The sequence below is a fragment of the Notamacropus eugenii genome, chromosome 5, assembly GCF_028372415.1.
Source record: "Notamacropus eugenii isolate mMacEug1 chromosome 5, mMacEug1.pri_v2, whole genome shotgun sequence".
Taxonomy (NCBI): Eukaryota; Metazoa; Chordata; class Mammalia; order Diprotodontia; family Macropodidae; genus Notamacropus; species Notamacropus eugenii.
This window is the reverse complement of record NC_092876.1, coordinates 96,003,825-96,025,776: the sequence shown is the minus strand read 5'-3', so window position 1 is coordinate 96,025,776 and position 21,952 is coordinate 96,003,825. Positions and strand designations below refer to the sequence as shown.

At 40.9% G+C, this 21,952-nt stretch overlaps 1 protein-coding gene across 5 annotated transcripts in view; it reads left to right on the top strand.

Annotated features, from left to right (window-relative positions):
• STIM1 (stromal interaction molecule 1) overlaps positions 1-21,952 on the top strand; it is a 235,567-nt gene that overhangs the window by 205,173 nt on the left and 8,442 nt on the right. For 3 of the 5 annotated variants that reach the window (XM_072610255.1, XM_072610258.1, XM_072610254.1), the window contains 6 exons: positions 10,665-10,842; positions 13,828-14,005; positions 15,796-15,963; positions 16,883-16,983; positions 17,441-17,676; positions 20,935-21,027. In XM_072610255.1, coding sequence (XP_072466356.1) covers positions 10,665-10,842; positions 13,828-14,005; positions 15,796-15,963; positions 16,883-16,983; positions 17,441-17,676; positions 20,935-21,027 — 954 coding nt within the window. The remainder of the gene's footprint in view (positions 1-10,664; positions 10,843-13,827; positions 14,006-15,795; positions 15,964-16,882; positions 16,984-17,440; positions 17,677-20,934; positions 21,028-21,952) is intronic. The other 2 variants (XM_072610257.1, XM_072610256.1) reach the window with 1 other exon arrangement.

Sequence of the window (21,952 nt, the reverse complement as noted above, 5' to 3'; positions counted from 1 at the left end):
CTGCTTGGTTTCAGAGGGCAAAAGAAAAGAGGAAAGTTGTACAGAGGGCCAGTTTTAGCTACATTTAAAGAAAAACTCCCTAACAATCAGAAATGTGTATTGGCAATAATGGAATAATGAAATGAATTACCTTGGTTGTGAATGATTTGCCAAGATGCTGGCAGAAATGTTGTATAAAGAGTTCCTACTCTGGGGTGTGTTGGACTAGATTATTTTTGCGATTCCTCCAAGGGGTGGAACTCAGTGACTTTTGAGGTCCTTCTCAGTTCCAGGATTCAGTAATTCCTTGGACTGAGGAAAGGAAGAGACTCTAATTGTTTTGGAATTGCAGCCTTTAGCCTTCATGATTTGTAGCCATGCCTGCTTTGCACTAAGGATATATCTGAAGCAGGCTTCTGTGGAAATTAAGTAAAAAAATCTCTGTTTTTGAGAAGTAGTCTGCGTCTGCAACCTTCTGAAAACTAGGACTGAACAAAGCCTGACTAATGGGTCAGAATGGTTAAGTAGGATTTAGGAGCTGTGTGGTACAGTTTGATAGTAGTAGGGTAAGACTCTTAAGGAAGTTGTTGGTTTTTATTTTTTTTTTATTTTTGGCAATCAGTTATTGAATACTGTTTGGGCAAGCTATGATTTTCTCGTAGAGAAGGACAAGTGTGGTATGGTAGAAGGAGAATTAGGTTAGAGGACCTTGATTCAGATCTTGACTCTTCTATTTCCTAATTATGTAATCTTGGGTAAGACCCTTCCTATTTTGAGAACTCTGTTTTGCCATCTGTAAAATGAAGCATAGTGGACATAAGTAGAGTGTAGCATGTTATCAATTATTGGTGATTTTTACTCATGAAATGGAATGAAGAATATGACAGAAAACATAGATGTCCAGAAAAGAAATAGACCATGGGGTTCAGACCAAGCAGGTCTGATGTAATATGGTCAAAGCCAGAGCTAACAAATAAACAACTTCAAAGCTGTTCATCTGAGCATCATGATGTAAAAACAGGCTTCTGATCCCAAATCAAGAGTGTAGATGTTTTTTTTTTTAAATGTTCTTTCTAGTTCTCAATACTATGTTCTTTTGACTTTATGCTTTGACCTGGATTTGAACATCATTAGAAATAGTCTGTATCATAAATTTTAGGGGTGAAATCAGTAAGCTTTTACTAAATGCTGCTAAGCCTTGGGTATACAAAAGCCCACAAAACTAAGGTGCTTACATTCTAATGAGGGAACCAGTGTGTACATAAACAGATACATAAAAGATACAGAGTAGTTGGAAGGTTGTTGTGTTCATCCTTCATTTTTGAAGAAGACCATGGCATCAGAGAAACGATGACATGACTTGCATTTGACTTTGTTTTGAGTGAGGGAGGGCTGTGCAAGGTCACCAGCCTCACTTTCTCCTCCTCAGCCATCTGGATCCAGTGACCAGATATATTCATCAGGATGACTGGAGATGACGGCTCAGGATGCAATGGGAGATGTTGGCCTTTCTTGGCTAAGGCCTATTCAGGATAACCTTAGCGGGAAAGGCATCTGAGGGGACAGGGAAAGGCCTCCTCTACTTTCCTTCTGCAGCTCTGCTTGGTCTCAATCCCATGGTATAAGATACCTCCTTAGGGTCCCCCTCACCCTTTCTACTTCTTTTTATGTATTGTCTTCCTTCATTAAATTGTAAGCTCCTTGAGAACAGGAACTATCTTTTTGAAAATTTATGTCTTCAGGGCTTAGCATGTGTATTGGATTGCAGAATTGTATATGAGGGCATTTGAACAGAGTTTTGAAGAAAGGCAGGATTTCTGAGAGGCTGAGGTGAGGAGAAAAAGCATTCCAGTGCAAGGCCCAGAGAGTAGGAAGAGTGGCAAGTAAATGGATGGAAGGAGTAATATGGAAGAAGACTGGAAATAAAGGAAGGGACTAGCTTGGGAAGAGTCTTAAATGCCAGACAGAGGAGATTATATTTGTTCCTACTGAAGTATTAGGGAGTTACTGGAGTTTGTTGAGCAGGAGGTGTGACCTGGTCAGACCTACGCAGCCCTCCCTCACTCAAAACAAAGTCAAATGCAAGTCATGTCATCATTTCTCTGATGTCATGGTCTTCTTCAAAAAGGAAGGATGAATTAGAATATTAAGAAACTTGAGGCCAGGAGAACAATTAAGAAACTATTTCAGTAGTGGAGGAGAGGTGATAAGGACTTAAGAGTGGCAGCTTCGTGAATGGAGAGAAGTAGACTGGAGAACTGATTTCTCAGATGTTGAATCTACCCCCTAACCAAATCATTAATCCCATCTGCTGCATTCTGACAAGCCTCTGATAATCCAGGCTCTGCCTGAACATTTACAGTACTTAATAAATGCTTATTGAATTGAACCAAGGCAGACTGTTTTCCTGTTGGATGGCTGTAATTTTATGTTAGAAAGTTCTTAAAATGGAACTGAAACTGGTCTTTCTGCACTTTCCCCTGTCAGTTCAAACAGGATAAAACTAATCTCTTTTCCACATGTCCCACTATGATTTGACATTCTATGTCACCCTGACCTTTTCTGGTCAGCTGTTCTCTTGGCAGAGGAGGTGTGTATATGTGTAATTTTCCTTGTAATTTGACCCAAATGAAAAACTCTCACCAAAATAATGCCCTTTATTGTTTAGATCTGATTTATTCAGTGTAAGTATTTCCTTTACCAGAACCTTTCATTCATTCATCCAGCAAGCCTTAGTTAAGTGCCTACTGTAAATAGAACATTGTTCTATGGACTGGAGGAGATACAGAGTCTAGATAAGACATAATTCATGCTCTTGGTGGAGCTAGAAGTATCACAGAGGACTAAGACAGCAGCACAGATATCTATAGCACACAATATTACATGATATGGATATTATGTGCAATGAAATTGTTATGTAGAGTTTGAGAGGAAAGGCCATTACCTTCTGGGGGCTCGATGAAATGGAGACACCATGAGAACTTCTTGGAAATTTCATTTGAGTTTGATTTTAAAGGTTGGGTAGAAATTCACCTGGGGAAGCTCCTCCACACTTTTGCTCATATTGCACAATACAGCTGTTTTCCACTGGTTCCTTTTGTGTCAGGGTACACTGTAGCACTGGTGTTGCCCATCTATTTTCTTTCCTTCTCACTATGATGTCAATTCACTTTCTTGTCATATAAGTTCCCAGTGATGTTTTTCATTTCACCTTGTACACACTGTAAATCATTCTCAGTAACATACTGTACTCTACTTATATCGACCATACCTTTTCTCATTGTCTCTTCTCTTTTTTCTAATTTTAATTTGTCCATTTGCATTTAAATTACTATAGTACAACACATCATTTAGCCTACATTGTTGGGAATGTAGTATTGTAGATGAGATGGAGAGATGTGGACTAGATTATAATACAGTTTGATGAATTTGTAACTGGTTGAATGACAAAGAATAGTCATTTATAACTATGTCATATTAAAAGAATATTTCCAGCTTTTTAAAATTTCTTGACAGACTGGAATCCAGAGCCAAATTTAAGATAGAATTTCACATAATTAAATGTAGAATGCTACATTTAAGATGGAAGAGGCAAGGCTAGATAACAGTTAAGCTGAAAAAGTTGGGGGAGGTATTAATAGCCAATATAATTAATTAAAGACCAGTATGGATGTTGAGTTTAATGTGATAGCCCAAAAAAAATCTAATGCTTATTTGGAATAACAATAAAAAAGTGATTAAACTCTTTGCTCAGAGATCCTGCTGCTAGCCATCTACCCTAAATACTCTAAGGAAATTAAAAAAATGTTCCCATATGAACTAAAATATTCACAATAGTACTTTCTGTGGTAGCAAAGAAATGGAAATAATAGATGTCCATCGATTGGGGGTTCAGAAAGAAATTTAGTTCACAGTGTAAAATGGAATATTACTGTGTTATAAGAAATGATGAATTTGAAGAATTTGGGGGAGGAACTTTAGCAAAACCAGGAAAATAATATTCACGCTGACAAGAGCAGTGTACATGGAAGTGTTCATCAACTGGAACACTACAGTCATAACAACCAAGTATATCCCCAAAGAAGAGATGAAAAAATACATTTCCCTCACTTCTTGGAATATTGCATCTACTGTTAGACTCATTCCTGTATTGGCTGAATTATTTTCCCCTTTTTATTTTAACGTTGTTAAAAAGGATGACTTACCAGGTAGAAAAGGGCAGAGGAATATATCTGGAAATAAAGGGATGGTGATTCTTCTCAACTAAGTAGTCTGCCTGAGATAGTGTCTTTATGGCAGTGGCCTGTCAGCCATGCTTGTCATAGCTGAGGCCTGTATGCCTCTCTTGCTTCTCCACAGCTCAGTATACTTGCTTCTTTTCTTCCTTATGTTTTTTTCCCCTTTTCTTGTTAGAACTCTTTATAAAGTAAGAATAAATAAGCATTGAAGGAAGGCTTAAGGTTTTCTTCTGTGACTAAAGAATATGAATATTGGAACAATTTAGTGAAGTGGAAAGAATATAAGAGAACCTCCTATGCTTATTACCTGTATGACACTGCATCAAGGTGTTTTAATAGGGGGATAGTGCTGGACTTTGAGTCAGGAAGACCCAAGTTCAAATCCTGTTTTATTAACTATATGACCCTGGGCCAGTCACTTAACCCTTTGCTTCAGTTTCCTTATATGAGAATTAGGGATAATAATGGGGGCAGTAACCCTTCTTCTCAGGGTTGTTGGGAGAATAAAGTGTACTGTAATATTTGTAAAGTGTTTTGTAAACCGTAAAGCACTAGAGGAACGTTTGTTGTTGTTGTTTAGGTGTTCAGGTGTGTCTGCCTCTATGTGACATTTTTTCTTGGCAACAACACTGAAGTAGTTTGCTGTTTCCTTCTCCAATGAGAGATGAGGAACATTTTACAGTTGAGGAAATAAACAAATAGGAGTTAAGTGACTTGCCCAGGATCACACAGCTAGTAAGAATCTGAGGCCGGATTTGAACTCAGATCTTGTTAATTACAGCTTGGTCCTCTACCCACTGCACCACCTAGCTGCCCTGAAAGAATGTTTTCTGTTTATTATTGCTTCTCTGAGCGTCAGTTTTCTAATCTGTAAAATAGGGATCATGATCATTGCACTCTAAATTACAGGATTGTTATGGAAGAAAGGATTTTATAAATTTTAAAGTACTCTAGGAAGAAGGTGAAGTATCATTGACTTTATGATACTGATTTTGATTCTTGGCTTCCTTCTGGATCCTTATTTGTGTTCTAGATAAAGCAGGTTGTCAGATAACTTTCTTCCAGAAAAAGTGAAGTATTTGTGTATCTCTATAAGAAGGATTATATTTTGTGAAGCCAGCACTGACTTTGATCTGAGAAAGCAGGGTTCAACAAACAATACTGTCCATGATGGGCACTTTTAGCTTTTGTTGCATCTTTGTCTGAAGGACCTGTCATCATTTGGAATTGTGTCTCTCAGATCTATAGTCAGCCAGACACTTTTGTTCTTTAAAACCTCTTGTAGTCAAGAGTTCCTTAGTAGTTTCTGTTGTTTGCCTGTGGCTCACAGCCAGCCCAGTCAACTCATACTTTCAGGCATGTGTTCTCTTCTCATGGCACCACAAAGCTGCCTATGGTCCACAAGGATTCCCCCAGTGTAATGAGCTCAGGTGGGTCATGGTGTCTATTAATCCCCAGGGGCGGTTTCAGTGCTGACAATGTTGTTATTCCAGGACAGTCAAAATTTGTGGCCAGTTCATCCACTTCCCGAATACCTTCTTGTGGGTCACCCCCGACTGCAGAGCCAGGTCTCATGCCCACTTATATCTGAGGCTTCTTGTTGGCCAAGATAAGGAAAGCTGGGAGGAGACCAGAGGTAAAGTGTCTATAACCTCACCTTTTGTCCCTCCGCACAGGCTTATTTATGAAATAGAGTTCAGTGTAAGAACTATTACTTGGGCTTGGGCAGAATTCAGAAGACAAAGGGATATGTGGGCTGGTAAAATATCTCTGCAGGAAATAAATTTCAGGAATCTTTTAACCTCAGTGGATGGTACAGGCTAAAAATAGATTGAAGAACAAGGAAGTTATTTATGGATATGCAGGGATGTCATAGAGGGTGAGCCTAACTTTTCCCAAACTCTCACTGTTAGGGTTCTGATCCTGAGAGATCAAGTAGCTTTTGTTAGGTTTTTCTATTTTTTCATTCAACCCACTTAACCAGATTTTATACTTTTCCTATTCTGGTCTTGTTTCCTCTAGGAAACATTCCCAGACAATTTCAACCTATGTCAATCTATTCTTTCTGAGTTTCTACAATGGCCTTTAGAACCTGTATTGTAGTTGAGCTCTTGCTTCTGTCATGAGTTTTATATGTTAACACATTCGTAAAGATTGGACATATCTCCCCAGCTGGACTACAAGCTGTTAAGAGCAAGCACTATTTATTAGACATTTATACATTCCCCAGTGGAGGCCTCAGGATCCTGTCCCAGAATATCCTATAATCTTAGTGCTGAAAACCCTCTTAGATATCATCTAGTCCAACAGTAAGAATGATTTCTCTTTCCATAGCTCTGCCAAACCTAGAGTGCTCTCCTCACAACAGGCCTCTGCAGCTTTCATTAGTTCCCTTTTCAGGTGAGCAAGCAGAATCCCAGAATGATTTAAGTCACTTGTATTAGATCATAGAACTCCAACCCCTTGATTGATGGATAAATCTCCTAGACAGTTTCCCTAGACAATAACTTCTCTAAAAATTTTTTTTTCAATTTGTTTTCTCCCTCCTATCTCCTCCTTCCCCCTCCCCCACTGGAAAAAAAAAAGAAAAAACAAAATCCTAGTAACAAATAGCCATAGTCCAACAAAACAAATCCCCATATTGACCATATCCAAAAATGTGTATCTCATTTTACATATTAGGCCATCACCCCTCTGGCAGGAGATAGGTAACATTATTGATCATTACTTCCAACAACATTTTCTTGAATACCTCTAGTGATACAAAGCTCACTTCTTCATGAGGTAGCTGTTCTGAGACAACTTTGATTTTCAAGAAGAGAAAAAACACATAATGCAAAGAATGCTTGATTTGTAGTTTAGAGACCTGGGTTCAATTTCTAGTTCTGACACATCCTGTGTGACTCTGGACTTTACTAACCTGTAGAATGGGAATAATGATACTTGTACTACCTATCTTACGGCATTGTTGTAAGGAAAATGCATTGCAAACCATAAGGTACCATAGAAATAAAGATATTTTAATTATATTGAACCTATCTGCCTCCCTGTAGCTCCTTCCAACGTACTCTCTGTCCCAAGCCTTTTCTGCCATCATTTGTAATTGAAGTTCTTAATGTAGCTTTGTTGATGACTGAAGTATTGAAATAAACAAAGTCTTTGCATTAGTGACTTTCTCTAGCTTATGTCATCAGATTTGAGGTAAAGGGTAGGGCTGAAAGGGGAATTAAGGGCATTTGCCTCACCCCCAGATTTCTCTGCTAAATTTTTAAAGGCCTATTATTCTTTTGGTGGAGAGGGAGATGTGGTTAGAGAAGGGAAAAAAGCAGAAATATCATTTGACCCAAAAGAACAACTGTGCAGATATATCTTCTCCTCTATAAGGTAAATTGGAGAAGCACAATTTAAATTAATTAGGGCTCTGTTCTGATTATAGGCTACTCATAGGGCTCTGGATCTTTACCACTGTAATTTAAAGATCAAGAAATTGTCTGATTCTCCCAGTCTGTGGGTTACCAGCACATAGTCTGGTTTGGGGCTGATGCAACTATAGGTAATTCCTTCTATTAAAATAATGGGACAAATAATGATTCATAGAATCAAAATCTTGAAACTGAATAGAATACAGATGGTCAGAACTAAAAAAGGAGCAATAAAGTGAAGTACTCTTTTAGATACCAGACTTGGAGTCAAGAGACCCCTTGGTTTTCTGCCCTGCTACTGGGACATGGCCAAGACTTACTGTGCTCTGTTTCTAATTCTGTTTCCAACATAGGTTACCTTTGTGATTTTGGGCAAGGGCAATTAATTTCACCTCTGTGGACTTTAGTTTCCTCATGTTTAAAATGAGGAGATTGGCTTGGATGACTTCTAAGATCTCTTTCAGCACTAGATCCTATGATCTATGCCATGAATATAATGGGAGGGACCTTAGTGATCATGTAATTCAGTCTCCTCATTTAATAGATGAACCTGTGAACCTTAATATTGAACCTGAATTTTCCATAGCCATATGACTAGTGATAAGGCAAAGTCACGGCTTGACCCAGATCTTTTTGATTCTAAATTCTGTGTTCTTTTAGTATATCTCATTGATTCTCAAAGGGAAGAAGTCTCTGAAAAATTGTTAAGACATATTGACTGTGGAGACGTTATATTCTTCCCAAAGGCTCTTGGGTGTTTTTGAGCTTGACCTTCATTGTCATAGTCCAGGGGTCCTTTGTCCATCCCAGCACTCCTGGAGGCTAGTGAAAAGCACTTAGGAACTGGAGCCTAAAGCCAGAACAAAAGATCTTTGTTTTCTGGACCTTGCCACAGTTGCCTATTTCACTCATCTCCAGATCTCTCTGATGATCCTCATTATATTCCACTCTTTCTATTCCAGTGGGGTCAGTTTCCCAACACATATACACATACTTCAGGGTCATTCATTCCTCTCCTTTACCTTTGTACTTATTAACCCTGCCTCAGTCCTGTAATTTTTCTGTCTGTCATCGAGCTCACACATCTTTTGAAGCTCAGCTTGAGTCTCTCATCCTCCTGAAAGACTTTCTAGAACACCACAACCCTCAGGAAACTCAAAATTATCTGAGTTGTTAGAGCTCTTAGAGCCTGTGGTACTTAGTTTATCATTTGACTATGTTTGTGAGTCTTATCTCCCCAACTTTACTTTGAGTACTTCTCTCTCATTTCTCTTCTTTCTATCTTCTATTTCTTAACCCTCTCTCCCTTCTCCTTCCCTCTTCTCCTTCACTTCTGAGTCTCCTGTAGGAGGCATTTAGCGTGTTCATGTTGAAATAAATTATCTCTTGCAGATGGTACTCTTCTCCCCTGCCCCCCAACATTCTACCCCCAGGGATGTTCTGAGATTTGGCCAAGGTGCTTATGGGAGACTAAATGAATAAGCCCTTAGAATTTCTTGAGGGCCCAACTCTGTGTTGTGCATCATGAAGTGATATGAGGAGAAGACATGGGCCCTGCCTCAAAGAAACACTTAGAGAGTTTGGGAAGGATTCCTGGAGATATTGGGACTTGAGCTGTCACCTGAAGAACATATACTTTCTCGAAAGAGTGATGAGAAAGGAGAGGCCCTTTTAGGTCAAAAGAAGAACAAATGAAGGTGCATAGGTGAGAATGGGACAATGAGATTAGAGTATGAATTTTAAGCAGTGAGGATGGGGGAGAGGTTAGATGAGCAAGGCCTTGGCTCATTTCTCCTGAAGTATTTAGTAAATGTCTTATGTGTTTGCTTGTACTGAGCACTGTGTGGGGTATGGAAAGATACAAAGCGTAGTTAAGACCTGCTCCTGAACCTTGTGGAGTTCACAGTTCATTAAAGAATAGCTATTTTATAGATAATTTACTATTATATATTAAAGCACTTTCAGGTTTGAGGCGGAAAGTCATTTTCTGCTGAGAGAAAGAGAAGGCTTCTTGAAGGAAATGGTGCTTGGTTTGGTGATATAAAAGTGTGAGTAGTTATGCAACAGGTGAAAGTGATAGAAGGCTGATATAAGTAAGTGAAAAAAGCAGAACCAGGTAAACAGTGTAAACAATGACTATAAGAAGAACTTGAACATCCAATAGGTGGGTAGTAACAACTAGCCAAAACTAAATGAAACAACCCTGGAATTGTAATGACCAAACTTGGCTCCAATGAAGAGATGAGAAAATGACTCTCTTTTCCTTCTCTACGGAGGTGAGGAACTTTGAATGTGGAACATCGCATATACTGTCAGATTTGATCAATGTGTTGGTCAGTTTTGCCAAGCTTTTTTTTTTTCTTTAATTTTTATTCTTTGTAATGGGAGATATCTCTTTAAGTAGAAGGAATGGGGAGGAATGTATTTAGAAATAAAAGTAATATAGGAACAAAAGATATCAACCAAAAGAAAAGGAATGTGATAGAAAAGACATTCGATATGTAGGGAACAGTGTAGGCCAAGGTACAAGTCAGGAGAGTATGTGATATGTATGGAGGACAAATGGAATGTGGAGTACATGTAGGAGAAAAAGATTAGAAGAGGTTGGAAAGAGTATGGATTATCAGAAGACTTTGAATGCTAGACAGTAAGCATCATAGTTATTTGTGTATGTGTACTTTTGCCTCCATTTAATTTTAATTCATTTTTGTTGCCCGAGTACTGAGCACAGTTCCCTTTACACAGTAGCCACTTAATAAACATCTGTCAGATTTGTCTAATTTAGATTGAACGCCTCAGGGGCTCAGAACAGGAGAGGTTTACAGACCCTGAGAAAATCATGGGTGTTCTTAGAGGTTAGGCTTTGACTCAGGCCGCAATACCAGGAAGGATTTATTTGCTGCTCTCTCTATTTGGTGACCATATTCACACAATCTGTGTCCCTGGCCATTAAAGACATGCAGGAGGGGAACATACAGAGAATGGTTTGGGGGATGATTAACCTTCTTGTCATTTCCTTTTGCAGTGACCCGCCATAACCATTTGAAGGACTTCATGCTGGTTGTATCCATCGTCATTGGAGTGGGTGGATGTTGGTTTGCCTACATTCAGAACCGATACTCCAAGGAGCATATGAAGAAGATGATGAAAGACCTGGAGGGGCTACACAGAGCTGAGCAGAGCCTTCATGACCTCCAGGAGAGGTATATGAATGGATATTCAAAGACTACTGTTGGGGGAGGGGAGTGGGATATCAACTATTGGGACAAGTTACTTCTTTGATCTTCAATTTCCTAATCTGCAAAGTGAAATAATTGGAGATGATCTCTGTGTTTTTTTCTTACTCTGGACCCTACAATCCTGAGTGTTAGAAGGAACTTTAAAGATATCTGTTTCAACCCCTCTTTTTATAAATGAGCAAACAGAGATATGGAGAGGTTACCTGCCTTGTTCAGTGTCACACAAAAAGTTAATGACAAAGCCAGCACTCAAATTAAAATCTCCTTAGTCCAGTGTTTTTTTCATACTACCAAACTGGCCAGAGAATTAAAAAAGAATAACCTCTCTCTGTCTCAAGAGAAAGTGTTATCTTTGATCATCTTACCTCTGAACCTTGCTAGTTGTATATGATCATGAAATTCTCTGGCTACAGTAGTCTGCAACGGGTCAGTTATTCAGACTCTTGTTTCTGGGCAGTCAAATGGATAATTGACTTCTTTACTCTCTCCAAAGGGAGACTTTCATGGTTTATCTTATACTATATTGCAGTTTTCAATAACCCTCATCATTAAGAAATTCTTTCTTATATTTAGCCTAAATCTCATTCATATTCCTTGCCTATATGACCTTAGAAAAATCTCTTCTTTTAGGCTTCACTTTTGTAGGATAGGATTTAGAGCCAGAAGGGACCTTAGAGATCATTTAGCCCAATCCCCTCATTTTACAAAGGAGACACAGAATGGGATGAGGATTTGCTCAGATAAAAACTATAGTAAATGGCAGAGCTAGAATTTTAATGCAGGTCTTCTGAATACAAATCCAGGGCTCTTTCCATTACGTCATGCTCCTGATTTCCTATCTAAAATAAAAGGGATGGATCAGATAGTCTCCAGTTCTGACATTTTGTGATGTTTAAGTAAAGAAAACAAGAAATAATTTACAAAAGACAAGATAAATATGGCTGTGGAGATCAGCTCTCAGGAAGCAAGAACTTGCTGAACATTTGTTATATGCTCTAGGAAGATCACAGGGATAGGATCATAGATCAGGAACTAAAGGTGACAGTATAGGCCAACTAGTTGGATCCCCTCATTTTACAGATGAATAATTGAGACCTAGAGAGACCTAGTGATTTGTCTAAGGTCACATAGGTAATAAGTAGTAGAGACAGAATTCAAACCTAGATTCTTTGACTTTGTATCTAGCACTCTTTCCAGTGGACCCAGTCCCTGCCATCAAGGTACATACATGTACAAGGTACAAAGCATACTGACATATTATAGTTAGTCCATCCCACTTTAGTCCCTACTAAAACAAACAAAGGGAGCAAAATGAGCCTGAATTGCTATTAATGGGCAATGTAATCTTTGCCACAATTTCCAAGGTTTTAGGAGCAGAGTAATTGTAGCTCAAGGTAATTACAGTATAAAACATTGCAGTTGTCTTATGGTAGATGTAAATATTCAAGTTTTAGCCACTGCCTTCTAGTATAAGGTTCTCTTTCTAGTGTCCCTTCTAACTCTAAATCCATTGTGTTATAATCCCAAATAGAAGAGTGTTATTATGTCAGAGCTTATAGACCTTTGAGCCCAACCCTTCACATTTCACAGATGAAGACACTGAGGTCCAAAGAGGGTGTGACTGGTTTAAGGTCACACAGATAGTGACAGATCTGGGATTTGAACCCAGTCTCCCCTTCATCTCAAGTCTAGTACTCTTGCCACATGGTAGCCCTAGAAGTGGGAGCAGAAAGTGAGTGTGACAAGAAGTCTAGGTGTGCTCTTACCTTTGGCTCTATTCAGGAGCCAGTGAGTCCTCTTCTCTAGCCTTAAAACTGCCTTTGACTCCCGCCTGTGAAGGTCCATGGGCCCTTTCATAGCCTCAAAACTGGACTGGAAGGAACCAGAGATCAGCACTGGTTATAATTAGGACACATGGCACCACCTGGTGGGCAGCAGGAAAAATCCCAGGTCCTTGCCTTTGCAGGGAGACAGACCCCAGAGGATCACAGGATTTAGAACTAGAAATGAGAGAATCACAAAATTTCAAAGTTGGCAAGAGTTGGAGGGACCATCTAGTTTAACCTGTGCCTGAATAGGAATCCTCTCTTCAGCATTCTTGACAAATAGGTCCATCCTTTGCCTAAAGACTTTTGGTGAAGGGGAACCCACTATTTCCTAAGGCAGAGGATTCTACTGCATGATTTCAGTCAGAATGAGCACAGCTACCAAAAGTAGTTAGCTCTAATATTGTTTGAAGTTTTTCTTTATACAAATCCCAAGTTGGTTGATTAAATTTGCACCTCCTGAAGATCATCTAGTCTAAAGCCTAGGGATGTGAGCTAAATTTGTTTTTGACTTGGCTCAACACAGTATTCCCTCTTGGAGCCCATCTTTCCCATAGAGGACTGTGCTCTCATCCTCCATGACAAATACCCTGTCAGAACTCTCCTTCTCCTCACCCTTCTCAGAACTTAACAGTTCAGATTTTAATCTTATAAGTCCAGTTATCAGCCAGTTCCTATTAAAGTATGAGGTAGTAATAGTAGCTTCCTAACCCCCTCCCTAGGGGACTTGCATTTTTTATTTATTTTGGGGCAAAACTTAGATTTTCATTCCCTAGCATGGAAACTTCCTCCACAGATGCAGATCAACAACTTCACAGGAGAAAATCATTATAGCAGTGAGTTATTATTATTATATCCCCAGCCAGACTTTTAGTGGGACCCAGTCTCCTTGTCTCCCCCACAGTTTGATCAAGCACAAGTTTTCTTGTGCATCTCCCTTAGCTTGATGTAGCTGTCTCACATATAGCATGGCCTACTCCAGAATAAGGACCCATGTCTTTTCCTGTCTCTTCCACAGCTTTGCAGAGCCTAAGACCAGGCATGCTATGTCTTCCATATAGATTTGTTACAGAATGAAGGAGGAAAATCTGGAGTATATAAAACAGTCTTTCATCTCCCACAGGCTACAGAAGGCCCAGGAGGAACATCGGACAGTAGAAGTAGAAAAAGTGCACCTGGAGAAAAAATTACAAGATGAGATCAGCATTGCTAAACAGGAGGCACACCGGCTTCGAGAACTACGTGAGGGTACAGAGAATGAGCTCAGCCGCCAGAAATATGCAGAGCAAGAACTAGAGCAGGTAGAGTGGACCTTGTGGGGTGAGATGTGGGGGCAGCCAGTAGCACCTAGTCACATGAGACCAGGAACATAGGTGGAGTGGGCGGATGGGAAGATGGGGCCTGCCTCCAAGATTGGGCTTTTCTCATATGCTGCAGTCCATTCACAACTAGCTTAGCCACTTATTTTCTATGGGACCCTGGACAAGTCAGTTCAGCTCCCTCAGTCTCCATCAGATTTGTTAAATGAGGAGAGTAATAGCTGCACTTCCTACCTCACAGGGTTATTATTAGAAACAAAGACTTTGGAGATGTTGTTATCATTCCTGGAAAACAATGAACATAAGAATTTTCCCTGGGTAGTCTGATCTGATTATTGTAGAGCAGAGCTTCTAGAGCAAAGGTTTTTAAATCAGGGTATTTGGTTAGATATTGAGGAAGGTCTGTGAACTTGAAAGGGGGAAAATTTATATCTTTATTTTTACTAACCTCTAACTGGAATTTAGCATGTCCTTCAATTATGAATATAGGCAGCAAAATATCTGAACAGGGATTTATAGGCATCACCATGCTGCCACAGGGATCCATGACACATAAGCAGTTAACTCCTAATCTAGAGGTTTAGGGTTTAGAGCAGGTGAAGACTGAGGTCTTGTGGTTAATATTTCAGAGGATAGGAGATGACAGTTGATTACACTCTCAACCATTGGTCCCTTGACCAAACGCATGGCAAGGGATGATATCTAATAGCTCAAAACCCACTGAACCCTTTTCTCTGCCTTCGTTGTCTTCTCTTTCACTCTGTCTCTTTTCTTCCTTCCCTTTGTCTATCCTTTCTTCACCCCAACCCCTGTTGAATGTGTCTCTTCCATATTATCCCTGTTTCTTTCCTGCTTTCCCTGTCTTACTCCTCTTCCTATACAACTACTTCTTCTTTTTCCCCCACCTCTATAAGTAACCCCAAATCTAAGCAAATTAGATTTTTAGTATTTATTATATTCAGCTTTCTGTTTCTTGATCATTATTTCAAAAGTAGACAAATTAACGCCTTTTATCTTTATCTTTTTTGGAGAGAATCCCCACATGAAGGTTAAGAAGGAGTTCACATGGAGTTAGTGGAGGGAATCCTGGGCACAGGTTCTTGAAAGTAGTACCAGTACCCTGTTTTCCAAATAGCTTGGAACACTTGAACATTTGTTGAATTCAACTGGGTAAAGAGCAAGAAGACTTGGGTTTCAGTCCTGTCCTTGACACCGACATCTTGTAGGTCCTATCAACAATAATCCTACTTCCTTGTGCTATAAATACCACACCATCTTTGGAGGGAGCAGGGGAGAGGATGGAGGAAGGCTCAGACTTGGTGAATGCAGGAAGCTGGCATTCGGTCTGGGCAAAGGAGCCCTCCTCCCTGAAGCCACCTTCAGTGCTGGCCCTATCCCATGCCTCCTGCTCAGCATGGATTGAGGGAGAATCTAGGGACTGGTCTCATGTTCAATGTGGCATAATAAAAACAGCATGGGATTGGATGTCAGGAGGCCTGGGTTTGACACTTAACTCATGACTCTGGGGAAGTCTTTTTACTTCTTTAAGTCTCAGTTTCCTTTTTAAAATGTAAACGATAATACTTTTACTCTCTGCCTCAAAATATGGTTATGAGAAAAGTGCCTTGTAAACTTTAAAGCTCTGTTGAAATGTGTGTTGTTCAGTGTTCCTCCATAGACCTCAGGTGGTTGTGGTCTTTGTATACTTGGGGAATTGGGCTGGCAGAGTCGGAGATAAAGTGGAGGCTGTGATCTGTGCCTTGACATTGTAGGTACGCATGGCTTTGAAGAATGCTGAGAAGGAGCTGGAGTCTCACAGTTCCTGGTATGCCCCTGAGGCCCTACAGAAGTGGCTGCAGCTGACCCATGAGGTAGAGGTGCAGTACTACAACATCAAGAAGCAGAATGCTGAGAAACAGCTACTGGTGGCCAAGGAAGGGGTGAGGATGTCAGGTCCCCTATGGCATTGTAGGCCTCTGATGCACACTGTCCATGTGACGCTAGGCCAAATCACATCATTTCTCAGGGCCCTGGGCATTCCTCTAAGACAACTGTGTAAACTACATGATGTAGACAAATAGATACCAATCTGCATTAGTAGAGGGCATTTCCTTTTGTAGGTGTTTCCTGTAAAAATAGAATCACAAGTCTCATCCCTTATCTAGTATCTATGTCACAGAATGATTGCAAAGCTCAAATTAGATAATGTCTTCAAGTTTTAAGAGCTCCATAAATGCCAATATTATTATTAACATCATTTTTTATTGTATCATTTGGGCCTCCAGAACCATCCTGCAAGGCAACTGTCATCAATATTATCATCCTCATTTTATGCTGAGAGAAAGCAAGCCTTGTGTTAAACTGAGACCAAGTTTCTTCATCTGTAAAATGGGATAATTATATTGACTACATTGTGAGAAAACAGTTGAAAAACTTTCAAATGCTCTAGAATGGAAGTTATTATAATTACTCTTTGAATGTGCCCCAGGAGAAGGGAGAGAGACATCTCCCTGGCCTCTGTCAGGGACATTGGCTCAGGGCCCCTGTCCAAGAAAGGAGAAGCAGACATCTGAGATCCAGACAGATGCAGCAGCTACTAGACCCTGAGCCTTGGAAAGGGGGCTGGGCCCTTCATTGCCCAGAGATGGGACTGGGCAGCACTGGGGTGACCTTTTAGTCAGGGAGAAAACACACCTCCTCAGAGCAGTTATTTAGAATGATCACTATTCTCTTCCTTTCAACTAGAGAACACTGTCATGTGCCTAGCCAGAAACGAATATGGCTGGTTCTATAGTCCTCAGTCTGGGCCCCATTCTTGAGCCCCGTTCCCTTTAAGGGAACACATCTTGGGTTTTTCAGGCAGAGAAGATTAAAAAGAAGAGAAACACCCTGTTTGGAACCTTCCATGTGGCCCACAGCTCTTCCCTGGATGATGTGGATCACAAAATTTTAACAGCCAAGTGAGTATCTCCTGCCATTTTGGGAAGATGGACTCCCTAAGACTGTCCCCCCTGGAAACTCTGAGGTGGAACTCCAGGCCTGGTACCTTCTTTCCCGTATAGCTTAAAAAGAAAGATGTGGCCCTATTTCCTGCCTCCATGTTTCTTAGGCTTTTCCCTGACCCAAAATGTCCCTCAGACTTTTTCCTCTCCTTGGAAGCGTGGCAGGCCTTTGCCCAGGCTCAGATACCAAACTTATGTTGCCTAGGATGAATATGGGTAAGTGTTAGACCAAGGATTTCTGTGTTCCTACTTCTTGGTTTCTCTGGAACGGGAAAACTATTCCTATGGTGTTGGTTTGGGACTAGGATGGGCTGGACTGGGCTAGGGTGTGGCCTAGGTATAGCCAGGCCTTTCAGGTTGAAAGGAAGGTCCTATGCTCTTTGAGACTTACTCCCTACCTGGACCCTATTTCCAGGCAAGCCCTGAGTGAAGTGACAGCAGCACTGAGGGAGCGCTTGCACCGATGGCAGCAGATTGAGATCCTCTGTGGTTTTCAAATTGTCAACAATCCTGGTATTCACACGCTGGTGGCCGCCCTTAACATCGATCCCAGCTGGATGGGCAGCACCCGCCCCAACCCTTCACACTTTATCATGACAGATGATGTGGATGACATGGATGAGGAAATCGTATCACCAGTGTCCATTCAGTGTAGGTAGCATTGGGGCAGGGAGGTTGTCCTGGGGGCATGGCAGCCTAGTTGAGAAATGCTGCTTAGTCTCTATGGGAAGGCACAGAAGAACTAGGGTGGGGAAACTCCAGTTTTTCACTTAATGTAATCCAGCTCCCAGGTCAGGCATCAAAAGGTGACAACCCCATTTGTATCTATAGTTGTTAAAACATAACAACTTTTAAAAATTTTCAGTGTTACTGTTCTATAAGTCATATATAATTTCTTTCTGCCTTTACCTTTGTATTTCTCTGTTGTGCATCTGTTTCTTTCTTTGTATCTTTTACTGTCATTGTTTATCTCAATCTCTCCTGAGCACTTAACCATGTACATGGCCCTATTTTGGCATATGGGAGGGGGAAAAGAACTCAGAATACAGAACTGAATAAAATACAGCCCCTCCCCTTAAGGACTAGGGAAGCAATGCATTCTTGTTGAAAGAACTATGAACTAGGAGCGCTCACTTTGTGCCCTTGGATAAGTTCTTTACCCTCCCTGGGCCTCAGTTTCTTTGTTGTCTTTGTCTACCTCCGAGATGAATTTAAATGAACTTTTCTTGAGCTAATAATATGAACAGAGGTTTAGTACAGGTCCATTTTATCTCTGAGAGTCTCTAACTTTAGAACATAAGACACATACAAAATGTAAGGGGGTAAAGGCCCTCAGACTTGTCTCAGTCTTTGTACCTGTCTGTCTTTGTCTCCCTCTGTTTTTCATTCATTTCCTACCTTCCCTAAATTTCTGTCCTTTAACTATCATTAATAGAACTGAGTTTTATTTTCAAAATTACTAATTGTTTTTTAAATGCCATTTTATGTTCCATATTCCTAATTTTGAAAGTAGTTGAGTGGAACTTTTACATTTTCTCTTTCTCCATGAAAATAAATACTAGACTAGTTATTTCCCCTGTCTATTAGGGAATTTGGAAATCCCTAGCCAGGAAAAATAACTCATCTAGTACCCTAGGTATCCTAGGTACCCTCGATACCCTAAAGTCCAAGAGATTTTATGGAGAAAGGTCATCTAGGTGGAGTTAAAGTGCATCGAGTGTGGAGCCCGGAGTCAGGAATCTTTCTGAGTTCAAAGCTAACCTCAAACACTTACTAGATGTGTGAACCTGGGTAAATCACTTCGTAACCCTGTTTGCCTCAATTTCCTCAGTTGTAAAATGAGCTAGAGAAGAAAATGGCAAACCGCTCCTGTATCTTTGCCAAGAAAACCCCAAATGGGGTCACAAAGAATCAGAATTGATTGAAATGATTGAATAACAACTTCAACTTTCTCAGTGCTGGGAATCCCTCTACAACCTCTTGTCCTTACCCAGTGTTTGCTTGGGCACTTCACTCTTCTAGGGCTGGGAACTTCACCATCTTCTAGGCAGCCTGTTGCAGGATAGCTGAAATCATTAGAAGGTTATTCATTATATTGAGCTGAAATCTCCCTCCCTGTAATTTCCCTCCACATTGATCCCAGCTTTGCTCCTTCAAATGAGCCTCAATTTGACTTTGAGTGAGTAGTCTTTAATGGTGAAATGCAACTTAATCCTTACTGTATTGAGTAAGTGGAACCTTTGTATTGTATTGGACTTCTTCAAGGGAGCCAGAATGATTTTAAAACCCTGCAGAGCCAGCAACCCTCTCTCCTCCATTTCCTTCCTGAGCTCCCAATGCTGCCCCCACCCCACCCCTTACTGTATAAGTATAGTATATAAACCAGGCAAGAGAAGCTGTGAGAGCAAAGATCTCCTGCCAAGGTCTTTTCTCTATTGCCTCAGGGAATGAACTAATGAGTGTTGGGAGGCAGTTTGGTATGGTGCATGGAATACTGAATTTGCCAACAGAGCCTTGGCTTAAATTTCAGCTTTGTGACTCATTGTCTGTGTGATGCTGAGCCAAGCCACTGGGCTTCTTCTGGCCTCAGTTTCTTCATTTATAAAATAAGAGTTGGACTAGGTGATCTCTGAGATTTCTTCAAACTATAAATCCTATGAACCTGTAACTAGACCATCTCAAAGTTCCCTTCCTGATAAATAAAGGATGAGTACAAGCCTCCTTGGTAACTTTGGAGCTTCTAGCTAAAGATGGAACCTGGTCTGGTCTGAGGTTTATACTAATTTGGCATCTCTAACCCTAGGGACTTAGAAATTCACATAAAAGATAGGACCAGGAGTGGGACCTAGAGATGGCAAACTGAGATAGACCTAAAAGACCAGGAATCCTGATAGTTAATCTCCCCTTTCGTATCTTACCAGCTCCAGATTGCATTTCTTTCTTTTATATCTTCCTCTAACTCCTTCCCTAGATACCTTGTTTGTCATCATCAAATGACACAGCAGGGATGGAGACACAGGGATTCTGTTATAGATGAGAAAACTGAGGTCAAAGAAGGTCAAGTCATTTCCTTTCTAAGACCTGGGGTGCTTAGGGGACAACCAATTCAATATGAATCTGTAGAGAAGGCAGCCAAAAAAGCTAACTTAACCTTGGACTGCATGCACTAAGGCAGAATGCCCAGAATGGGGGAATGGGTTCTTCTATCGTGCCCTTGATTAAGCCCCATCAGAAATATGATCTTCAGTTTTGAGTTGCATGCTTTAAGGACCTTTAAAAAATGGAGTAACTAGAAGGAGAACCAGGAGAATGATGAGAGGCCTGGAGTTCATGCTATATGCAAATCAGCTGATCAGCTTGAAGAACTATTTACATAAATGAAAGATTAGATTTTGTTCTGCTTTGGTTCAAAGAACAGAACTAGGAGCACTCGTTGGAAGTTTTAGAGAGGCAGATTTGAACATAATGTAAAAAAAAAACCAACTTCTTCATAGTTAGAGCTATGGTCCCAAAGTAGAATGGGTTGCCTTCAGAAGTAGTGAGTTCTCCACCACTGGAAGTCTTTCGGCAGAGGCTGAGTTGACCTCTTTTTAGGGATGTCAGTTGTGGGGTACTTTCTTAAGTAAGTCCAGTTATAGTCTCCAGCTCTGAGCTTCTCTCATTTTATAAAGTGACTTGTTCCTGGTCATACAATTAATAAGTAGCTTTTGATAACTCTAGGAAGGAAGAATACAGTGGGACTTGGGGAACTGTTATGTAGATGAGGACTTGCATTGTTGAGGGAAGTAGCTGAGGGTTCAGTCCATCCCCGCGTCCGCAGAAATGGGCATGTTTCCATTTGCTGGCAAGGAGGCTTCCAGGCCCCCTAAATTGGTTCTCTTCTCCCCTTGGCCCTGTCGGCTACCCCAGACGCTGCCTGGCTGATGGGGCGCAGGTTCAGTGATCGCTCTGTGTGCTCGGCGTCCGTCAGCTCGGATGATCAGTCCCTCTGGAAATACCCGGGTTTGATGATCTTCCTTTGGGGTTGCTTTTCCTCCCATATCTGGGATTAACTGATTTTCTGCCCCTTCCTGCTTCTGAGGCAGCCAACTGACACACCCCCAGCACAGCCCCTCCCTACTAACCTCAGGAAGAGGCTTGGGGGTGGAGAAGAATCAGCCCACTCACCCCAGGGGCTCCCACTAGGTACAGGGGAAAGGGGCATGATGAGGGCTAATGAGTTAGCAGAAGCTGGGGAGGAAGCGCTTTCCCAAAACCCAAAGTTTGGTCTCTTCTGGACCCTACAGGCCAAGGGACCCTTTTTCACAAGAAAAGGAAAACTGATTTCTCCTAACAGAAATGCTCCCTAACTTGGATAGGGAGAGGGAGAAATGTCTATCCCCTTGATTATCTTTCTATGCCTCTCTCTTTTCTCTCCCCCTTTATCTTTCCTTCTTTCTTTGCCCAATTCTCTCTAGTTTTTTGCTTTTCCTATGCTCTATCTCCCCTTTACTTCTCTGTCCCTCTTTTCCTCTCTCCCACTCGTTTCCTTCTTCACTACTTTGTTCTCCTGTCTCCTTCCCCTTTCTTTTGTTCTCTCCCACCCTTCCCCTCCCGCCCCCCCCCCCCCCCCCCGCAATGGAAACACTCCTGGATTTAAGATCAAGTCTCTGCCACTTAATAACTATATGTCTTTGGTCAAGTCACTTTTCTGAGTCTCAGTTTCCTCTCCTTTCACAAAGAGCCAGTGATGCCTACCATACCTTGCTCTCATGGGGCTTCTTTGGAAAGGACTTTGTAAATTTTAAAGTATTATCAGAATATCAGCAGCTTCTACTAACAACCACCCCATCCTCCTCCTCTTTCTCTCACTCACTTCTCTTTTCTCTAGCTCCTCTGGATCTTTGTTTTTCCATCATCCCTGACTTTTTCCCTTTCGTTTTCCACC